Below are 18,879 nucleotides of genomic sequence, written 5' to 3'. Positions count from 1 at the left end.
GTATCGGTCCTGCTGTTATTGAATTTAAATATTCAATTAATAAAGTTGAAGTAACAGTTCCGGTACTTACCTGTATTGTTGAGGATTCTGTGCAACACTGCCCTGAAGCCTGGACCAACACCAGGGGGTTAGAAATACTGAGGCCATTCAATTTTGATGAGACAACCATGTGTAAAACTTTAAAATTACATTTTCTATCCGCACGTTGGTCAGAAAAATATTCTACTGGAGAAATACTGAATCCTTTCTGTAATTATTCATTTGTTGGCCCGAAAAGTTATCAAATTACAAAATCAACATACCTTAAAATTCCTTTAAAAAGGGCATGACCTCAGTAATAATTCAATATAATAATGTAAAATAATATAGCAGCTTATGAAATAGTCAGTATTAATACAAAACAAAAATGTCAATTGTTTTAACACGAATGGTAGCTGCCATATTTGAAACACTTACCTGATGTGAAAGTTGAATTACTCATATTAAAATTCATTTAAAAAAGTGAGTAATTGGCTTAGAAATAGTATGTTAAGTATATTGATTTCCAAAAGGAATCATATGAGGATATGATCATATATCGTCTTAACTGTTTAAGTGTGTACAGACACATATATACCAACATAGGCATTAACACATTATATACATATACTGTACTGAAAGTGTATGTGTACACACAGATAAATGTGTACATGTCATCACGAGGAATAAATATCCTTATTAATATAATATTAATTTTAATCATAGTGAGACAACAAGCTACTATATTACTGCTACTAATACTACAACTAGTTGGCATGAAGTAGTAGAGTTTTCCAAATACAGAAGTAATAGTAGTACTGCTACTATTCAACCAAAAATCTACGAGTCGGAGGAATACTTACTTGACCAAACTCACTACTTTACATCGCTGGTGGTTGTTGTTCTTGTCGTGTCAGCATCAAGAGTAATGTAACATAACTTCACTCTACAAAGTGGATTGCATTGGTTCAGGGTTTAAAGTTCATGGATTTTAGGATTCAAACAAGACTTCATTTTTGCAAAATAACTTCAAACTCCACTAAATAAAATCGCACCAACTGTCTGCACAGATGACACTAGTGTTTGTACTGGAGATGAACTGAGATGAAGTTTAGTTTTTTTTCTTCTCGCTTTCACTTCCCACACAGTCTCGTCTTTGTATTTGTAGAGCGAATGCTGATTGTTTTAAATAAGAAATATATATCTATATATACATGTAAACAGGCAACCAGTTAAACATCAACCACTTCCCACACCAAAACACTCACTGGTTTCATTTATGAAGACAACTGCATAAAAATATATAAGCAATATGTGAACTAAAACACTTCCTGTGCTACATGCTTGATGTTTCCTTTTCATCCTGCAAATGAAAAAAAAAACTGGTGAATGGAGCCAAATGTTATTTTTCAGTGCATCTGTGAAATTTCATAATTTCACAAGCAGCATCCACATAAATCATCAGAAATAAACACTCGGCTTCAAATACCCAGGCCAATCTCCTGCCACTGTATTTAGACTTGTGTTGGAATCATATATAACTCATTGAGATGCATTACATTTTCAAAAATATTACGTATCTCAAAAGAGATACATTAAAATGTCACTTAAATCTTCACAATAACTTGTTGCAAATCCATTTCCCAAAGTCATTCAGCTTTTTCCCACAGATTTATAAAAGTAAATACAGTTGGACCACTATATGATACTGAGTTAAAAGCAATATGACACCCTAAAGTTCATCTTAAAAATTATCTGTAAAGTGCAACATCGCAATAAAGTCATAAAAGGCCTTAAGATATCAATAAATATTCTCTGTACAACATTTGCGCGCACACACACACACACACACGCTGTTGAGCAGTCCCGTTGCGTTTGTGCTGGATAAGATGAGTAGGAGTAATGTTCCGTCTGGACTGTGTTTGGCAGAGGAGGAGAACAATGTATGAAGTATGGACGTTGTGTAACACGGTCGACTTTTCCCAAATGTTAAACCTGCGATTTGGTGCTTCTGTCCCCTTCCAACCAATATTCTTCAGTCTGCATCTCTGTGAGTCGAGACACTGTCCTCTGGAAGGCAAATCTTTCCTCCTCCCCGCTGAATATGGACAGACTGCTGGCTTCTTCCTGTTAGACCACAGGGGGTTAAAATTTAAAATTAAACAGTTTAGTGAAACTCGGGATGCTAAGTTCTTTTGTTGAGGTGCACTGCTTTAAATTAGTTTAAAAAGAAAAAAGACCATTCAATAAAAGAGTCATTCTACACCAATCTTTATTCTTTATCCTCAATCTTTATCTTCTAAATCTTTAGTCTTTAGAAAAGGGACCTCAGAGAATCTTAAATCTTTAGTCTTATCATGTTTAGACAAACCTTCCTTTTGATGCTCAGTTGTGTTTTTGTCTTGATGCTTTCATGTTTTTTTCTGATGTTTAGTCAATTTCATTTTTCAAAATCATTTTTGAGGCATTAGATAATGCCAGTTGAGAGACGACAGGAAACGAGGGAGAGAGAGGGAGATGCAACAGAGGTCCCTGGGGTGGAACATGAACTGGGGTCGTTTGAGTTCACGGTCGGCATGTCAATCCTTAAACCAGTGGGGCGCCCCTCAAATGTATTCTTTTACAATTGAAACAAAAAATAACTGTAAACTTGAGAAACTTATTTCAACGTTTCAAATGAGTTATGAGATTATATAAACTGATGATGTGAACGTCAAAAACTGATTTTTTTAATTGAAAGCAGGAAAGAAATTTGCCATTGGAGTGAGATGATTTCACACAGCAGTTTCCATAGATACATAATTTACTTCTAAAAATAGAGCAGTGTTATCATGACTAAGGCAAGTTAAATTTTTATTCCCATTCGTCTGTTAATTAGTTATTTAGCAGGATATCGTAAGAAGAACTACTGCACTCACTCTAAATAATCTGTGTGTGATCTAAATCCAGGTGCGGTAGGACTGAACATTCTTGGCAGAGGTTTATCACCTTACTTGATATAAAAGAAATTAAGTAATACACTGATATAGTGGTTAATATGATTTTTACAGTGCCCACACACACAGAGTAGGCTGACTTACTGACGGCCAACAGCCTCAATCAGTTTAATTATCTACATTTACAATCGAATGTACACACCCAACTGAAAAACTGGTTTTGCTGTTCAAAAAGAGTCGCAGAGCTCCTACCCTTTTCAGCCCCAGATCGTCCATCAGAATGTGGCTCTCGTCGTGACCATGATCCCCGTCGTGTACGAACATGTCCTCCAGAGGGTGGTCGGCGAGAATCACCACCCGCACCTGAGATAACAGATGATTTACTGTTAAACTCTCATACAAAAGTCTGAAGTTTTTTGGGTTTTTTTTGTTTTTAAATGTGGAAGCAAATAAGTGTAGTGTACCTTATGGTCGTAGAGGGCATCCACGAGCGTTATGAGACGCCTGGCTTGAGTTTTCTTGTTCAGTGTGAGCAGAGGAATGTGCCGAATAAATACGGTGTCAAACAGCCTGGAGATCTCCAGGTAGTCACTGGCCCCTAAAGGCTGAAACATTTAAATTCAAAACGCTAGACGTCACAAATTTTATGGCTGGTATCTATTCAAATCACTTCTGTTTAAGTTGCTGTGAACTTTACACTTCCATGAGTTTTGGGATTTCTGTGGATTGCTTCAGCCTGTACAGAGTCATTAGTCAGTCCATCACTCAAACACTTCACACAACCAGGAACTGCTCAAACCTGTTGAACTTTAAATTCTGGTTGAGTTCCAAGCATTTCAAAAGACACCAAATAGGCTGAGGCTGAACTGCAGGGAAAGCTTTATAAAATGATGCAACACGAGTCCAGATTGATTTGTTATGAAGGTGAAGCTGTAAAAAATATGTTTGTGATATTTGATGAAATATTATCATGATCTAGCTTCAAAAGCACAGAACATGGAGAAATCCAGTCACACTGAAAACCTAATGACTCACATGAAAGTTTTCTTTCATGTGAGTTTCAAGTTATCGACTGCTCCTGCTTAGTCATCATGAACACTGCTTTGGAAAATGTTTTTTGACTGATTTAATCTCTTTCTGATTCAACACAACAATAACATGCTGACAACTGAGCGCCACTGCCCATCGACAGAAACACAAACAAAAACCCACTTTCTATGATACATGCAAAAAGACTTACTCTATCACACAGCTCCTCAAACGTACAGTCTACGATGGTCCCGCAAGCTTTGTTCAGAAGGACTTTTCTGTTGTGAACGTTCAGAACTCTTGGTCGTGTTACTGTAGAGGAAACATAATATGCTAAGTACACTATATAATATATTAAAAAAAAAAAGATAAAATAATATCCAAATTACACATCAGTTGTTGAAATAAGTCAAGTACCATCTGAAAGTGCACTTACTGTCATTCTGCTTGAAAGCCAGCTCATCAAACATCTTGTCTAGTGTTGCCTCTACATCAGGCTCACTGGAGCTACAGTGAATGTAACAGGGAAACATTAAATACAAAAAAGCCAGTGCATTTACACAACGGATCAAACACTGGCTTTTACTGACTGCTTTACAAGAAGAATTTCATACAGGAAGTAGAGTTTTCCAGCAGAGGGTCTGTTCCTTTTGCGGTAATCTATCCCAGAGTCCAGACGAAGAGTTTGGCAATATTTCTGCATGTGAGAGACAAATGATTAACAGCAGGCGCCTTTAAAAATATCTTTAAAAAGCTTGTCACAAATAGCAACTGGTATCCTTGATTCTCAGTGAAACTGACTCTACGTTCATACCTGCAACACGGCAATAAAAGGCACAAAGTTGACTCTCTGCAGCCCGTTTTTATATAAGTCTGAAGGAAGACGACAAATAAGATTTTATTTACATTTGCTTTAAATGGTTCGTGAAATCTACATCCTAGTTTGAAGTATGTTATTGTATCCAGACATACATGTATTACGACACTAGCTTCTTACCTTCAGGAGGACGATTAGACGTGGCCACAACAACGACTCCGTTCAGAAACAGATTCTCAAAAAGCTGCTTGAGAATCATGGCATCAGCGATATCAGTGACCTGAAATGTATTTTAGAGATGAACTAACTTTGGGCACAGCACTGCTGACGTTCAGTGTACTGTAGACACCAAAACTGTACAGAGACTGCCAGACTCCTATAAAAGTATCTGTTAGAAAAATAGGCACTGTGGTGTGTAGAAACTCTGAAAGATCAATACCTGAAACTCATCAAAGCATAGAAGACAAGCCTCTTCACTGATCTCCTCGGCAACTGGAGCAATGGGGTCATAGGACTTGGCCATTTTCCCTGCTTTCCGCTTTGGCATACTCTGTTTTAGCCGATGGATCCCTGAAAAAACAAAGAAGTGTGTGCTTTTGTAGTTTGTAAGAACAATTGAATACACACAAATACATGGTTACAAGTTAGAGTGAATAAGTAAAAGTGGTGAAATCAGTTCACATATTTTCAATGTAATAAATATTTGCTACATATTTCTGATTACTGTTATCTTTAACCTTATCAAAGAACAGGACTTGAGACTTGGGAGAGACAGAAGTTTTGGAGTTTCACTACACGCGTTTGAAAATGCTTTGTCAGCAGTTTGCATTTATAACACAACACATATGCATTGCCTTAAATGCAACATAACTGAAATGTGGTGACTAAACAGGAAATATAAGCTCGGTTCAGCAACCACAGCGCTGCAATGTTCTAAATACTTTGAATGTAGCGTGTAGTGAAGCGCTTATCTAACAGCTGTATCAAAACAAGACCCTTGTATTGGACATAAATATGCAACTAATTACTTCACTACTGTGATGGTTTTTGGTCGTTTGGACTTGGTCTTGGCTTTGAAAACCAAAATATTAACAAGGAAGTGCAGCGTCTCAGATGCAAACTGTCCGGCACAGAGCTGCTGATTCATTGAGTTGTCTGTAACCACTGACAGGTGATAATGAGTCGGCTTAATGAGTAGGACAAGAGACGGTGTCGCCCCCTGCTGGTGGCAATTCTGCCATATAGACAAACAGTCCCATATGGTGACAAGGACAATGATGCTTTTCCGGCAAAAAAAATACAAAATAAAAGATAAAAAACACTTGGGGTTAGGTCAAGATTTTTACATCTCATGTGAGTGGGGATTGGACACAGTCATTATGACCACACCAACTAGGATATAAAACAGATGTTCACATCGGTTTACTGACAATGTAGATGGTAACCACAAAATCCAGAAAGCAGGAACTGAACTTAAGCCTGACCTCTGAGTTGATGAACCCTGAGATACGAGTTTTCACTGCCAGAGCAGCTGTTCAGTGTTAGCAACTCTGAGCATGTTCACTCTGAGTCAAGTGTGGGGGTGGTGAATGAAAAAAGGCCATCATGAATGGAGCTCAGATACTACGATTCACCATGGAAACGTACCAATAAAGAGCAGCCTCTCCATTTTAATTCAGAGGAGGTAGAAATATTAATGTGTGATAATGCATATTTATCTCACACACAGCAGCACTGAAAGAGCCTGAGCTATAGAAAAGAGTCAATAGGGTCAAACTATTTACATTTCATTCAGTATAATCCACTCATTCATTAGCAGACCTGAATTTCCTTAATGGACAATAAAGCTTGAAGTTTTTTTTACATTCAAATTTTTTACATTTATTCAGCTGTAAATCAAAAGGATAAGACACAAGTTTACTTCTAAACCTATGGTTGTAACCTCTAGTCTGAGCCAGTAACAGACTAAAGATTCTGGTGATTTGCAGTTGAAAAAGCATCCAGGTTAAAACTGAGTGCTTGTGTGTCATAAGCTGCATATTTGATATATTATGCTATTTTTCGACATGTAGTAAATTTAAACGTAGTAACTGAACTGTCGTTAAACAAGTTAAGACTATATGCAGCCTATATTCAAAAACTCGCTGTTTAACCCAGCCTTGTTTTCAGCCGCTCGACAATCATCCTCACTCAGAAATATTCACACAATCTCCAATATGAGATGACAACTATGATAGGGATGTTCCGTCAGTGCGATCAATCACAATTTAAGTTGTTCAACATTGATTTTTTTTTTTTTTTTTTAAATTTACAGTGATTGATCTACAGTAAATGTGTCAGTGCAGGGGAACACACTGATAAGAGTCAGTGTTATAAAGGTCGACAGTGTACAGATTTTTTTCTTAACTGATTGCCATGTGGAATATATGAACGCAAGGACAGAGGTCATTGTCTCTATCGTCTTTTTTCTGATTGATCATAAGAGGCAACATTAGTAAAGAGGGTATTAAACTAATGTCTAACCGGGATTTTAATCTTCTCTCAATGAAAACCTTTGCTCCGACGTGACCTTTGATATCAAGTGTATGAATAAGGAAATGAAGCAGCTTGTCAGAAGCTTCTTCAGGCTCAGCAGGAGGAGGAGGAGAGAGAGAGAGAGAGAGAGAGAGAGAGAGAGAGAGAGAGAAAGAGAGAGAGAAAGAGACTCAGGGTTGAACACCAGCCAGTGAGCAGGCCACCTTCACAGACTTAAAGTTACCACAGTAACTGCCTCAGCGTTAAAGTGCTTTCTGTTTCTGGAGATGAAAACTCAGTTACCCTCAACTCCAGATTAACACGCTCAGGGTTTTCACTAAGCCCACTTTCTGGAATACACACCACGCTCATTTGTGCCAAATATAAGCGTATGGATCTTCCCACGGCACCAAACAGCCTTTGCATCTTGGAGCACAAATTCCACCTTTTGTAAAAAATAACTTGTTTATTCATTCGATTATTCAGAGCTTATCTGCCCTCTAGTGGCTGTTAGAGACGAAGAAAACTGACAACAATGAACACAGTTCATTGGTTTTTTGGTACAGCTTAATTGTGAAAACTGTGACACTGTGCTGCTTCAGCATATGAAGTGTACTCACTTTTATGCACGTCCAACATAAAGCCGTGGAAATGAACCCTCTTCTTCTTTTCAGTCTCCACATGTGAATAAAACATGTCCATGACCATAGTTTTTCCTGTGCCTGAAAAAAGAAAGATCACGTAAGACAGTCAAATCAAAACTAATATACAGAAGTTAGAGGAAGGAATAGATTTAGATTTTCAACTCTGTATTCCTTACCAACGTCACCGAAGATGTAGTAGCCTTTAGGAGGTTTGGGTTTTGTGAAAAACTGAAAGATATAAAGAGAGAACAAAAAAAATTGAAAGCAGATTTTAAAATGATCTCAAAACAAATGGTAAAACTCTAAAGCATAAAAAGCAATGCTTCAATAACTTAGATCACAGTAATCCAACATCAAAGGGAATCCAAAATTGACCTGGCTCCATCACCATGGCAAACAAGAACTATTTTCCAAATTCAACAGCAGTAAAATATTAGGGTGAATAAGTTATATAAACAAAACCTGGTGGGTTACACTAAATATCAGAAAATTCTGGATACAGATGTTCTGCAGTCAGTCAGTCAAGCAAATGAAACAGAAAAGTGGCCGGCCTCTACGACGAGACAATGATCCACATCAGACCTCAAATTCCACCATGAACTACCTCAGTGAACACAAACCAAATCTTGAACATCTCTGCAAATCTGTGGGTAGATCTTAAACATGCTGAGTGTGCAAGACAGACTAAAAATATCTGCAAGCTGTGACATCTGCCAAAGGGGGGTTAATAAGCACTGACTTAGTGGGGAGCCCAAACTTTTGTACATGCCTTTTTTTTAAGTTAATAGTGCAATTTTTATAATGTCTGTTTGCTGCAAGGGTTGTATTTACTACTTTTCACTTCAAAAATCAACATTATTACACATTATTCATATGTAAGTTGTCATTACCTTTGCATACAACTGCATGAGTCATCCAGTTCAATCATTTTTCCAGCCAAAGTATACATCTTTTTAGTTTGTCAGTCATCTGTGAAGCACTTTGAACTGCACTAACCTGTATGAGAAGTGCTATACAAATAAAGTTTGTTTGATTGATTGATGTGATTTTTTTTTTCTCCATTTAAATACAGGTTTATGAATGAAAGCATCCTAGGAGCCTTCCTGTCTACCTTGGAGAAGATGGATGTCGGTGTGTTGCTGTATCCTCTGAGTGTTTTGTGAAGCTCTTCCAGTTTGTGTAGCACCGCTTTCTGATGCTCATCCTCCCGCAGTGTCCCGTCTCGGATCAGCCCGCTGTAGTGATCCAGAGGGCCGCTGAACCCGGCGGCGCTGACACCACCCTCCTCCACCGCCTGCTGGGCTTTCACGGAGTATCCTTAGAAAATTATAACAACACAGACAGTACGGGTGCTTGAGCTCGTCTGTTTACACCTCAGATGTTCGCAAAAAAGACGCTTATTGATGCGGAAAGTTACGATAATGTCGCACCTGTGGACAAAGACCAAAGGTTAGCAAGTGACTAGTTAGCTAGTCTGACAGCTGACAGGGCAGGACCCCGTCAGCCCAGTGAAACCCAGTGAAAATATCAAGGTGAGTTTATAAAAACAGGTCAAATATATTGTGATTAAAAACCAGGTTCATTGTGAGAGAGCGTGAAGTAGCTACTAGAGTGAAATTAAAAGCAGAGCTAGGTCGACTTTAAGACTGTTTACAGCACAGGACAAACACTTTTAACACTTCAGCCGTCACAGCGACTCACCAAAAACTCGCCTCACCTCGTCTGCAGAGCTCCGTTAAAGATTTTAGCAGTTTTCTGGAAGAATACTGTTCTGTAAATAGACACTTAAAGCCCAGTAAAGCTGAGGGTGACATCTTTAAAGACAGCGGTATGTGCACCGCCATCTTGGTTTCAAATTGCGTCAACTTAACTTTATTAGCAAAGACATAAAACGGAAACACGTCAACCAGCAGGGGGCGAAATTTCTCTGAATTCTGTATCTTGGATTGTATAATTTCTCTTTTTGTTAGACAACATATTTATTAACACGAAATATTATAATGATATCACAATACATATAGTGTTATGATAGCATTATAATGAACAGTTTTGTAATCATAACAATGCTTGAAATTGTGATGATAAATGCAAAGCAAGGTTACAACAAAGTCAACAACAAAGCATTTCAAAGAGCTCTACACAGGACATAAAAGACCCCAAGACAAGAATGAAATATAAAATAAGATACAATATAATATAAATTGTTTCCATCTATATAATCCAGCTATTATTTTCTTGATTAATTGCATAGGATGTCAGAAAACCAAGGTGGCATCTCTAAATAGATTGTTTGTCTAATCAACAGTAAAAAAAACAAAAAAAAAAAAACAATATTAATTTCACAATGATATAAAACAGAGAAAAGCAGCACATTATCACATTTGAGAATTAGGAACGAGAAGGTGTTGAAAAATGACTTAGAGGTTTCTGATTGATGTTTTGTGTCAGCTCAAATATTATCTGCAGCTTTAATATCTGATAGCAGCAGTGTGAATAATGAATCTAGGGCTGCAGCTAATGACTGTTCTCATTATCGATTAAGATCACAATTATTTTCTAGATTGATCGTTTAGTCTATACAAAGCAGGTGCAGTGTGAGTATTGTGCACAATTATGATTAATTGGGACGGATGATTATTTTCATTATCATTGTCATTGTATCATTATTTTGTTGATTAATATAGTGAATAATGCCTGTTATAATTTGCCACAGCTCAAGGTTCAGATGCTTTGTTTTGTTTAGACAAAATAATAGTCAAAAATAGTCAGACCAATAGACAAAAAGCTAAATATATTGAGTTTACTATCATATATGACAAAAGAAAAGCAACAACTCCTCACATTTGAGACATTGGGACCAGCAAACGTTTGGCACTTTTGCTTAAAAATGACTAAAATGATCTTCTTACCATCAAAACATGAGAATTAAAGCTCCACAATTGTGAGAATAAACCATTTATAGCACACAATAACACTTTTACACCGCTGTAAACACTATAGAAAAAGAGAAAAATAAATAATAATCATAATAATAACAATAATAATAATAATAATAATAACAATAAATAAAAGTATTACATTCATATTTTCAAACTGTTCAATTAATATTCTCATTTTGATTAACAGCAGAAACTGTCCTCATTCTAATTATACCTCCACAGCACTGAGCCGCAGACAAAACATGGCAGACAACGGTCAGGGTGTTCCAGGGCTTACGGGCTTGTTGCCATGACAACAGAGCAGCCCTTCTCCCCCTCTCTCTCTTTAATGCACACACACACACACGGTCACTCGCTCTCTGTCTGTCTCTCTCTGTTGTACACACACACACACACACACACACACACACACATACAGTATTACAGTGGAATCCGCCTTGCTTTGAGCTCCGTGCTCTGCTATTGGAAGCAGGAAAAATATAGGAAACACAGCACGGAGCGTAGGGATACTCCACATCTACACATCTGTTTTGGATGGTGAGTGCTTGCTGACGGGTTATTGTTTGTTTACATACTGTATCCTTTGACAAATCTGCTTAAAGCAAGATCGTTTTGAATGCTATAAATTGCAGTTTCTTCATTCTGTTTGGCTCTGATGCTGCTGCTGCTGCTGCTGCATGGAAGATGTGTCACATGTTTCTTTTCTTGTAGCTGTTACTTCTTTTTTTTTTTTTTTTTTAAAGATTAGGGGGGAAGCTGTCATCGTAATGGTAATTCATAGCTGGGTAGCCATGGTGAAGTCAATTTCCCCCTCCCTCTGCCACTGCTGAATGCATTAGTCTAATGAGATGTCTGCAGCCTGTGTGCCGAGCAGCAGCAGCAGCAGCAGCAGCAGCAGCAGCAGCAGCAGCAGTAGCAGTGTGTTAACCAAAAGGGGACGAGGAAAAAGGCACATACAGCAAGAGCAAGATGCTTTCCCCTGCATTGTGAGGGATTTAGCTTTATAGTCACCTTTAGGCTCCTGAGATTTAAGACTAAAGGGCTTGGCTCTTGGGCTTTCACAATAGAAGATAGCAGGTAATAGACACCCCCTCCCTCCCCCTTCCTCCCTCTCTCTCCCTCTCTCTCTCTCTCCCCCTCTCTCTCTCTCTCTCTCTCTCTCTCTGGTTTATTGGTGTGCTATCAGTGCAGGATGGAGGTGCTGTTTCCTCCACAGCTCTTGCATGGCTGCCTTTTGTGTTGTTCGATTATTATAGTGCTCTGCTAAAATCTGCTCCTCTCACCGCATTGCTCATCTGAGTCTTCTGCAGTGTGTTAGTGTTTGGATGTTGCCGTTGCACACCTCTGCCAAGCCATTCTGCTTCCTCTTGTGTCTGCTCTAAATTGATGCTAATGCTGCTCTCTGATATGTAGCTGCTGAGGCGGAGGATTAATGTGTAAGTAAAGTGCATGTTTTTTATGCATTTCCATTGCCTGAGCTCAATGGTTGTTTTCCTTTGTCTCCAGCTCCAAATGAGTGTACCTGCAGCAACGGCACAGAAATCAGACGGCAACAACAGTGAAATGCAATCAGCTGCAGTGGCTCCCTCCTTCATCCCCAGCCAGACGGGGAAGATACCGGGCAGGAAGAGAGGGAGACCCCCGCTCCGCAATGTCGCCAAGATGGATTTTCCTAATCGTTACCCTGAATCGCTCCCACCACTCAAAGTGCCAAAGAAGAGGGGGAGAAAGCCGGGCTTCAAGGTCAGCCAGATCGGTGGTGGTGGTGGTGGTGGTGGTGGTGGTGGTGGTGGGGGGGGACGGGGGATGAGATGTGGTGTGTGGATGCAGTGTGTTTAAAAATGCATGTGTACACAGACAGACACAGACACACAGGCTCCATGCCCTTCAGATTTTGTGGGACCCCAGTGCAACAGAGAGAGAGACTCAACATCTGCGGGGCTTTGTTCTGCTGTAGTCAAATATCAGGGAAACATTTTTGTGTCATTATTAGAGAAAGTCATTATTATAAATATCTGCTTTTTCAATTCATAAATACACAAAACTCATCATCTGTAGCATTAAAAACTACAGCTTTATACAGATTTCGTATCCAGATGATTCTACCATCCCCCTCCCTACATCATTTAGTATGCATAAATAAATGATCCTCCCCAAAATAAACACAGGAATGCAAAAACATTTTGTTTTTCCGCAGCTCAAACCCAGGATGGTGATGACGCCGTTGGCTATTTCTCCACCCAGCAGCACCCCTGAACCCGATATGAGCTCCATTCCTCAGGATGCCGCCACCATCCCCCACTCTGCCACGCCCCAGGTGCTCACAGGTAGGACACAAAACACTCTGAACCACATGTAAGAAGCATTAAAGGCCTTTATTTGGCTTTAAACCCCAGTCTGGGTTTGTTTAAAGACACTGAAAGTCAAAGTATAATTTCTTCCCTCATTCTATCGTTTCTCCTTTTCTTTTCCTATCTCCACCCGTTTTTGTTTTTTTTCTGTACTAGTCTGTATCTACATCAACAAGCAGGCCAACACGGGCCCCAACCTGGACAGGAAGAAGATCCAGCAGCTCCCTGATCACTTTGGACCCGACAGACCCTCCGTGGTGCTGCAGCAGGCCGTCCAAGGCTGCATCGACAGCGCCTTCCAGCAGAAAACAGTGTTCACCCTCCTCACGCAAGGCTACGGGGGAGAAAAAATATCAGGTGTTGTACAAAGACCCCCCTCAGGTGTTGTTTTCTGTTTGTTTAATACCCTTCAATAAAATTCTTACCACTTTACCTGAGGTGGAACTGAGAAACCACTACCATTAGTAAAAGTTTAATGACCTCATTTGTACAAAATTGTTTCCAAACTGTGCTGTTGTTTCAAGTGGCCTCCCTGTTTTGCTCTTTCAGCCACATTTGATGGGAAGCAGCACCTTCTCAGCCTCCCCGTGGTGAATAGCATCGACTATGTGCTTCGTTTTCTGAAGAAACTCTGTCGCAGCTTGCACTGTGAAAACCTCTTCAGCGATCAGCCCATTACCCAGCACAGTGGTGGCTCCTACCAGTCAGATGGTACTTAGAAGAAGCTTAGAAGAAGCTACTGTGTTGATATGGCGAAATTCTTCCAGCTAATTTTGACTCTGATCTTGTCTTCAGCTGAAACATCTATGGCCGAGGACTACCACTTAGACCAGTCGGACGGCAAACGCTACTCCGTGGACCCCGGCGACTCTGCTTTCAGCTCCATAAGCTCGTCCTACTCACCAAAGTCCTCCTACGGGTTTCGTTCATCACAGCAGTTCTCCAACGGCTCGGCCTCCATGAGCATGTGCAGGCAGTCGTCCACCAGCCCAAACACATTCCCAGAGAGCAACAGGACAGGTGAGAAGTCGGGGGGAGGGAGGGGGAGAAAGCAAAACCGAGGTTGTGTCCATATTTATTTCCCGGAAGAACAAAAGTAAAGCTCCTTTCTTTCCTTTGTTCTTGCAGGAGGTTATAATGCATCTCCAGAGTCCCAGGAGTCCAAAGCTCCACCCAATAAGGACCCATCCACCTGGTCTGTGGAAGATGTTGTCTGGTTCATCAGGGACGCAGACCCCCAGGCTCTCGGCCCCCATGCAGACGTCTTTAGAAAACATGTAAGTCCACTGTGTTCCCGACAAGCTGACTCATTACACGGCTGATTTAATTAACTGCTGATTTAATTGGCCGGACTGAATATCCAATTGAAATCACCTCGGCTGGTCACCTATCTCTCACTGATCTGACACCAACTTCTTCTTCTTCTTTTCCTCTCAGGAGATTGACGGAAACGCTTTGTTACTCCTGAAGAGTGACATGATCATGAAGTACCTCGGACTGAAGCTGGGGCCGGCCTTGAAGCTTTGCTACCACATCGACAAACTAAAGCAGACTAAGTTCTGAAAACCTTCCACGATATATATATATCTCCTCCCGAGAATGAATCCGAGAGCACGTTTGAGTAGGGTCACGTCTGGGGACTTCAGGTCTTAGGTCCCCAGACATGAGGTGAGTCTCTTTCTTTTGGGTCCCCTTAAAGAAAGTGAGCGTGAGTGTCACTTCCTTTTCTGCCATAAACATATAAAAGCAAATAAGCTACTACTTTTAATACTACTTGTACGATTAATTTAACTCCTTTTTGCTCAGAATGAGGAAGAAACACTACTGTAACTTCCTGTATGATGCTGAAGCTTTAAAGGTTCAGGCATTACTGGACAGATTTGGTCTTTTATGAAGACGTTTGTATCCAACATTTGCATTTAAACAGGAAAGTGTGAAGAAAATTGGAGTAGAGTAGTTGGGGTAGAGTAGGGTAAGGATAGGATCCAACTTAATGCTGATATTAATGCTGACATAATAGGGCTAACATAAATGTTAACTTATCCAACATCACCTGCATTTTATGTGGCATCAACCTGGCTGTACCTTTTAATATTCAAGTATGTCTTTCACAGACAACACACTGGGGGGCAGAGGAAACAAATTATGGACACATCACTGTCATATCACCTTTTAAGTCGGTTTGGGAACTAGCAGCTAGTCTCTGACTGTGTCTCCCTGCTGTTTGGTGCTGAGCAGGGAGTGTGCGGTGGGTTTTCATCGCGTTTGTGCTGAGACCAGATGCCTACTGCGGCTAAAAACGATGCTAAGAGACACTGAACCAAAACCTTGTGGGCTAGTCAGCTAAAGAGTGAACCGAAACTCGCTATTAAGCTCTGGAAAGCTGAGTGGTGCTGCAGATTCAGGTGAATATTCTCTGTAGGTGCTTTCACAGTCACATTATCATTTGATACAGTGTTATTAAAAAATATTGATTCATATATTATTTAAAAATATTGATTCATATATTATTTAAAGTGTTGAGCAGAGAAACTTAATGAAAAGAGGGATGTAAAGCGAAGTGACGCCCCTCACTTCTGGGGACCCTAAAGGAAGTGGGGACCCTACTCTCTGGGATCCACAGACTTGAGGGCCACAGTTGGATCCTCTTGGTACAGATTTTTTTGTTTTTGAAGATTTCCATGATGTCATTTAGTGATAATTACAAAATCGCCCCAGATCTTTCTCTCTCTCATTCTTAAATGACTCCACTTTTGGCACAGATTTTGAACTAAAAACTCTCAGAGTGTGGAATGCATCCACCATACACATTTTAACATAAGTGTAGAAGTGTAAGAAAACATTTTGTCTCACAAACCTTCATATATATATATATACATATATATATATATGTATATATATATATCATCTGACAAGAAATGTATAACAGATATCACTGAAAATGGTGCATTAAATACTACATTGCCTTTTGATTGAGAGATTTAGAAAATCATTTTGATACTATTTTTTCACATTACTGTGTAACAAAAAAGTAATGTTCCCATTGGATTTTTCATTCTTTTTTATTATAATTTTAATATTTAAAAAAAAAAAAACAGTATAACCTAAACAAAACATAACATAGAAAGACAGTAGCTCTCTTGTAAGTATATATAAAGAAAAATGAGAGCATCGTGAACGTGATATATTTATGTTTCAATATGCAAGATTGTTACATGCCAATTATCTCCATAGGCTCTTCATGTATACTCATAAGAACATTTTTTTTTATTTTGTATGTTTCTATGTTTTTATCAAGCATCAGTGTTGATACGGAAGTTGTCAAAACACATGAAACGCGTAAATGTTACACTAAGAAAACCTAAACGGCCATGTAAATGGGTATATAATATAGTATTGCTTTTGTATACCTCTTTTGGTGTACAGTATGCATCCTTTTTTAATCAATTAACCTTTGTAAGTGAATGCTGCTGTAAAGATATTACATGTAAGCCATGCCTAGTGAGATCAAGCTAAGGTGTTTTGTTTTATTTTGAAAATCACTATGAATAAGAGTTTTAGAGAAAGCTGAGTGGATCAGAACTCTATGCCGGTGCTAAAGGTTATCTATGTATTTAACTGTTTGCTTTTGTGTTTGTGAGATGTAAAGGAAATCTTATGTGTACACTGTACCGTATGTGAGTATTATTAAATTAAGAAATCAAGTAATCAGAGCTTTGTGTGTGAGACAGACTTTTTATTTCAGTGTTTTATTAACTAATGTGATGGAAAGCTGCGTTTCTTTGGCTCACTGAACTACGATTATCGCTGGATTTTATACTTAAGAAGCCTGAATGGATCCAGATTTGGATTTGGGTCCTCACAACTGAGAATGATTTTGGCTGGGAGCCTCAATTGTGCTCCAAGACATGATTTAACAAAGGTGACCTATATCTGTGGCTCTCAAACTGGTGTCCAGGGACCTCCAGGGGTCCTTGTGGGGCTCCCAGAGGCTTCCCGGAAAAATATGGAGCAGTATTACTTCTTTACAGCAGATTAGCGTACTGAGGGAATATTACAGGCTCTCTGGCCTGTATCATCACCATGACTGAGTCAAGTTATTAGCAAGATTAAAATATGGTATAATTTTTAGTCATGTTGGGAGCCACAGGGCAAAAATGGGATGTTAGCCCCAGGTTTGCTGTGAAACATAAATTATTTTTGGGAACATGTAGCATATAAAAACTTCCACTTAAACAATAAAGGTTTTAAAGGAAGAGTTTAACATTTTGGGAAATACACTTATTTACATTCTTGCTGAGAGTTAGTTGTTCAGATGGATACCACTCTCATGTCTTAAATATGAAGCTACATTAAAGCTGGAAACTCTGTTAAAACTAAATAAAATCCACCCAAAGTTCACTAATTTGCACATTATATCTTGCTTTTTTGATATTTACAAAAACTGAAGTGTGTATTGATCTTCTCATCTAACTCATACAACTAAGTGTATTTCCCCAAATGACACACAATTCCTTTATAGACAGATTTTAACAACAAGATAACAACAAGATAATGTGATAAAGCAGGACTTACATCAAGGACATTATCATGGAGATCAGTTGATATTGTACTTTGAAGATGCATATTCCCACATTTCCCAACAAATTTATATTTAGTCACCACAGTCAGTTCTTTAGTTAACATTGACGACACCGAGGTCATGACCTCAGCACGGCCAGATTAACATGTTTGGTGGCCCCACGGCCAAAATTTGCTTTTGGGCCCCTGCTGTCTCCAAAGCAAAGTACAAAGCGCAGAGGACACTATAGATGAAATCATTATATTTTACACAAAAGACCAACTACTCCTGTTAGTGCGGCCTGATATTACTTGTATGGTGGTGGTGGTTTCCAGGTAATGTGAACACTGTGGGTGTGCGGTCAGGCACAACGAGACACCAGGAGAAGTAGCAGTTCAATTCCAACTATCGCAGGTTTATTTGTCGTTATTTGTACAGTGAACGGGTAGATGGCCGACCATTGTTGCTCGTTTTATCCCAAAAAACAAAAATCGAGTCATGATATAAGGCAACCACTAACATAACTTGAACATAACTAATAATAAACAACAAAAGAACTCACATCACACTCGACCAAAGTACTGTGACCAGGAGGACCCAGGGTTCAGCTGCCGGTAGACAAAGGAGTTTACACCTGAAGTCAATCTTTCCTGTAACCTCTGATTCCTCCAGCTCCTCCTCCTTCCTGCTTCTCCTGAAGCAGCTCCTCCTCTGAACCTGCTCCTCACCACAGCTCCTGTGCTGCAATAACTACACCTGGCTTCAGGTTTTCTGTATGTCAGTGGTAAATTGATGAAACACAAAAATACATGTCAGATTTGATAGAATTAGATTCTGAGCCATTAACACAGGATCCTGTTGGCAGCACTTTAGTGGCACAAATTCCCAAACAAATCTTCAAAAAAACAACCAAAACTGTGACCCATTTATCCACTAACACTTGGTGTATATTTTATTTCCTGATTTCAGTATTTGTCAGACAAAATATATTTAAATTGGATTTATTTTATCATCCAAAAATAAACAAACAAATAAAAGACTCAGCATCGTCCCACCAGACTTGAATTTCT

General features: G+C 39.2%; 2 protein-coding genes across 3 annotated transcripts; one reads left to right on the top strand and one right to left on the bottom strand.

Annotated features, from left to right (window-relative positions):
• Positions 1–661: 661 nt before the first annotated feature.
• LOC111226019 (AFG1-like ATPase) lies at positions 662–9,802 on the bottom strand. Its single transcript, XM_022751094.1, has 13 exons — positions 9,676–9,802; positions 9,070–9,275; positions 8,135–8,186; positions 7,935–8,036; positions 5,240–5,370; positions 4,981–5,080; positions 4,798–4,856; positions 4,598–4,680; positions 4,420–4,490; positions 4,195–4,295; positions 3,419–3,559; positions 3,207–3,317; positions 662–2,145 (listed from the first exon to the last, which is right to left on the bottom strand). The coding sequence occupies exons 1-13, from the start codon at positions 9,800–9,802 to the stop codon at positions 2,008–2,010; spliced, it is 1,422 nt and encodes a 473-aa protein (XP_022606815.1). The 3' UTR covers positions 662–2,007.
• scml4 (Scm polycomb group protein like 4) lies at positions 9,379–15,672 on the top strand. 2 transcript variants are annotated; one of them, XM_022751095.1, is made up of 8 exons: positions 9,379–9,490; positions 12,404–12,640; positions 13,095–13,224; positions 13,405–13,605; positions 13,798–13,959; positions 14,044–14,268; positions 14,377–14,525; positions 14,686–15,672. In XM_022751095.1, the coding sequence occupies exons 2-8, from the start codon at positions 12,410–12,412 to the stop codon at positions 14,809–14,811; spliced, it is 1,224 nt and encodes a 407-aa protein (XP_022606816.1). In that variant the 5' UTR covers positions 9,379–9,490; positions 12,404–12,409; the 3' UTR covers positions 14,812–15,672. The 2 variants fall into 2 exon arrangements, with proteins under 2 accessions (XP_022606816.1, XP_022606817.1); XM_022751096.1 differs by lacking the exon at positions 9,379–9,490 and adding an exon at positions 12,244–12,333.
• Positions 15,673–18,879: the final 3,207 nt, after the last annotated feature.

The sequence above is a fragment of the Seriola dumerili genome, unplaced genomic scaffold (genome assembly GCF_002260705.1).
Source record: "Seriola dumerili isolate Sdu_G_001 unplaced genomic scaffold, Sdu_1.0 BDQW01000149.1, whole genome shotgun sequence".
NCBI lineage: Eukaryota > Metazoa > Chordata > Actinopteri > Carangiformes > Carangidae > Seriola > Seriola dumerili.
The sequence above is the reverse complement of the archived record's forward strand: the minus strand, read 5'-3'. Positions and strand labels throughout refer to the sequence as shown.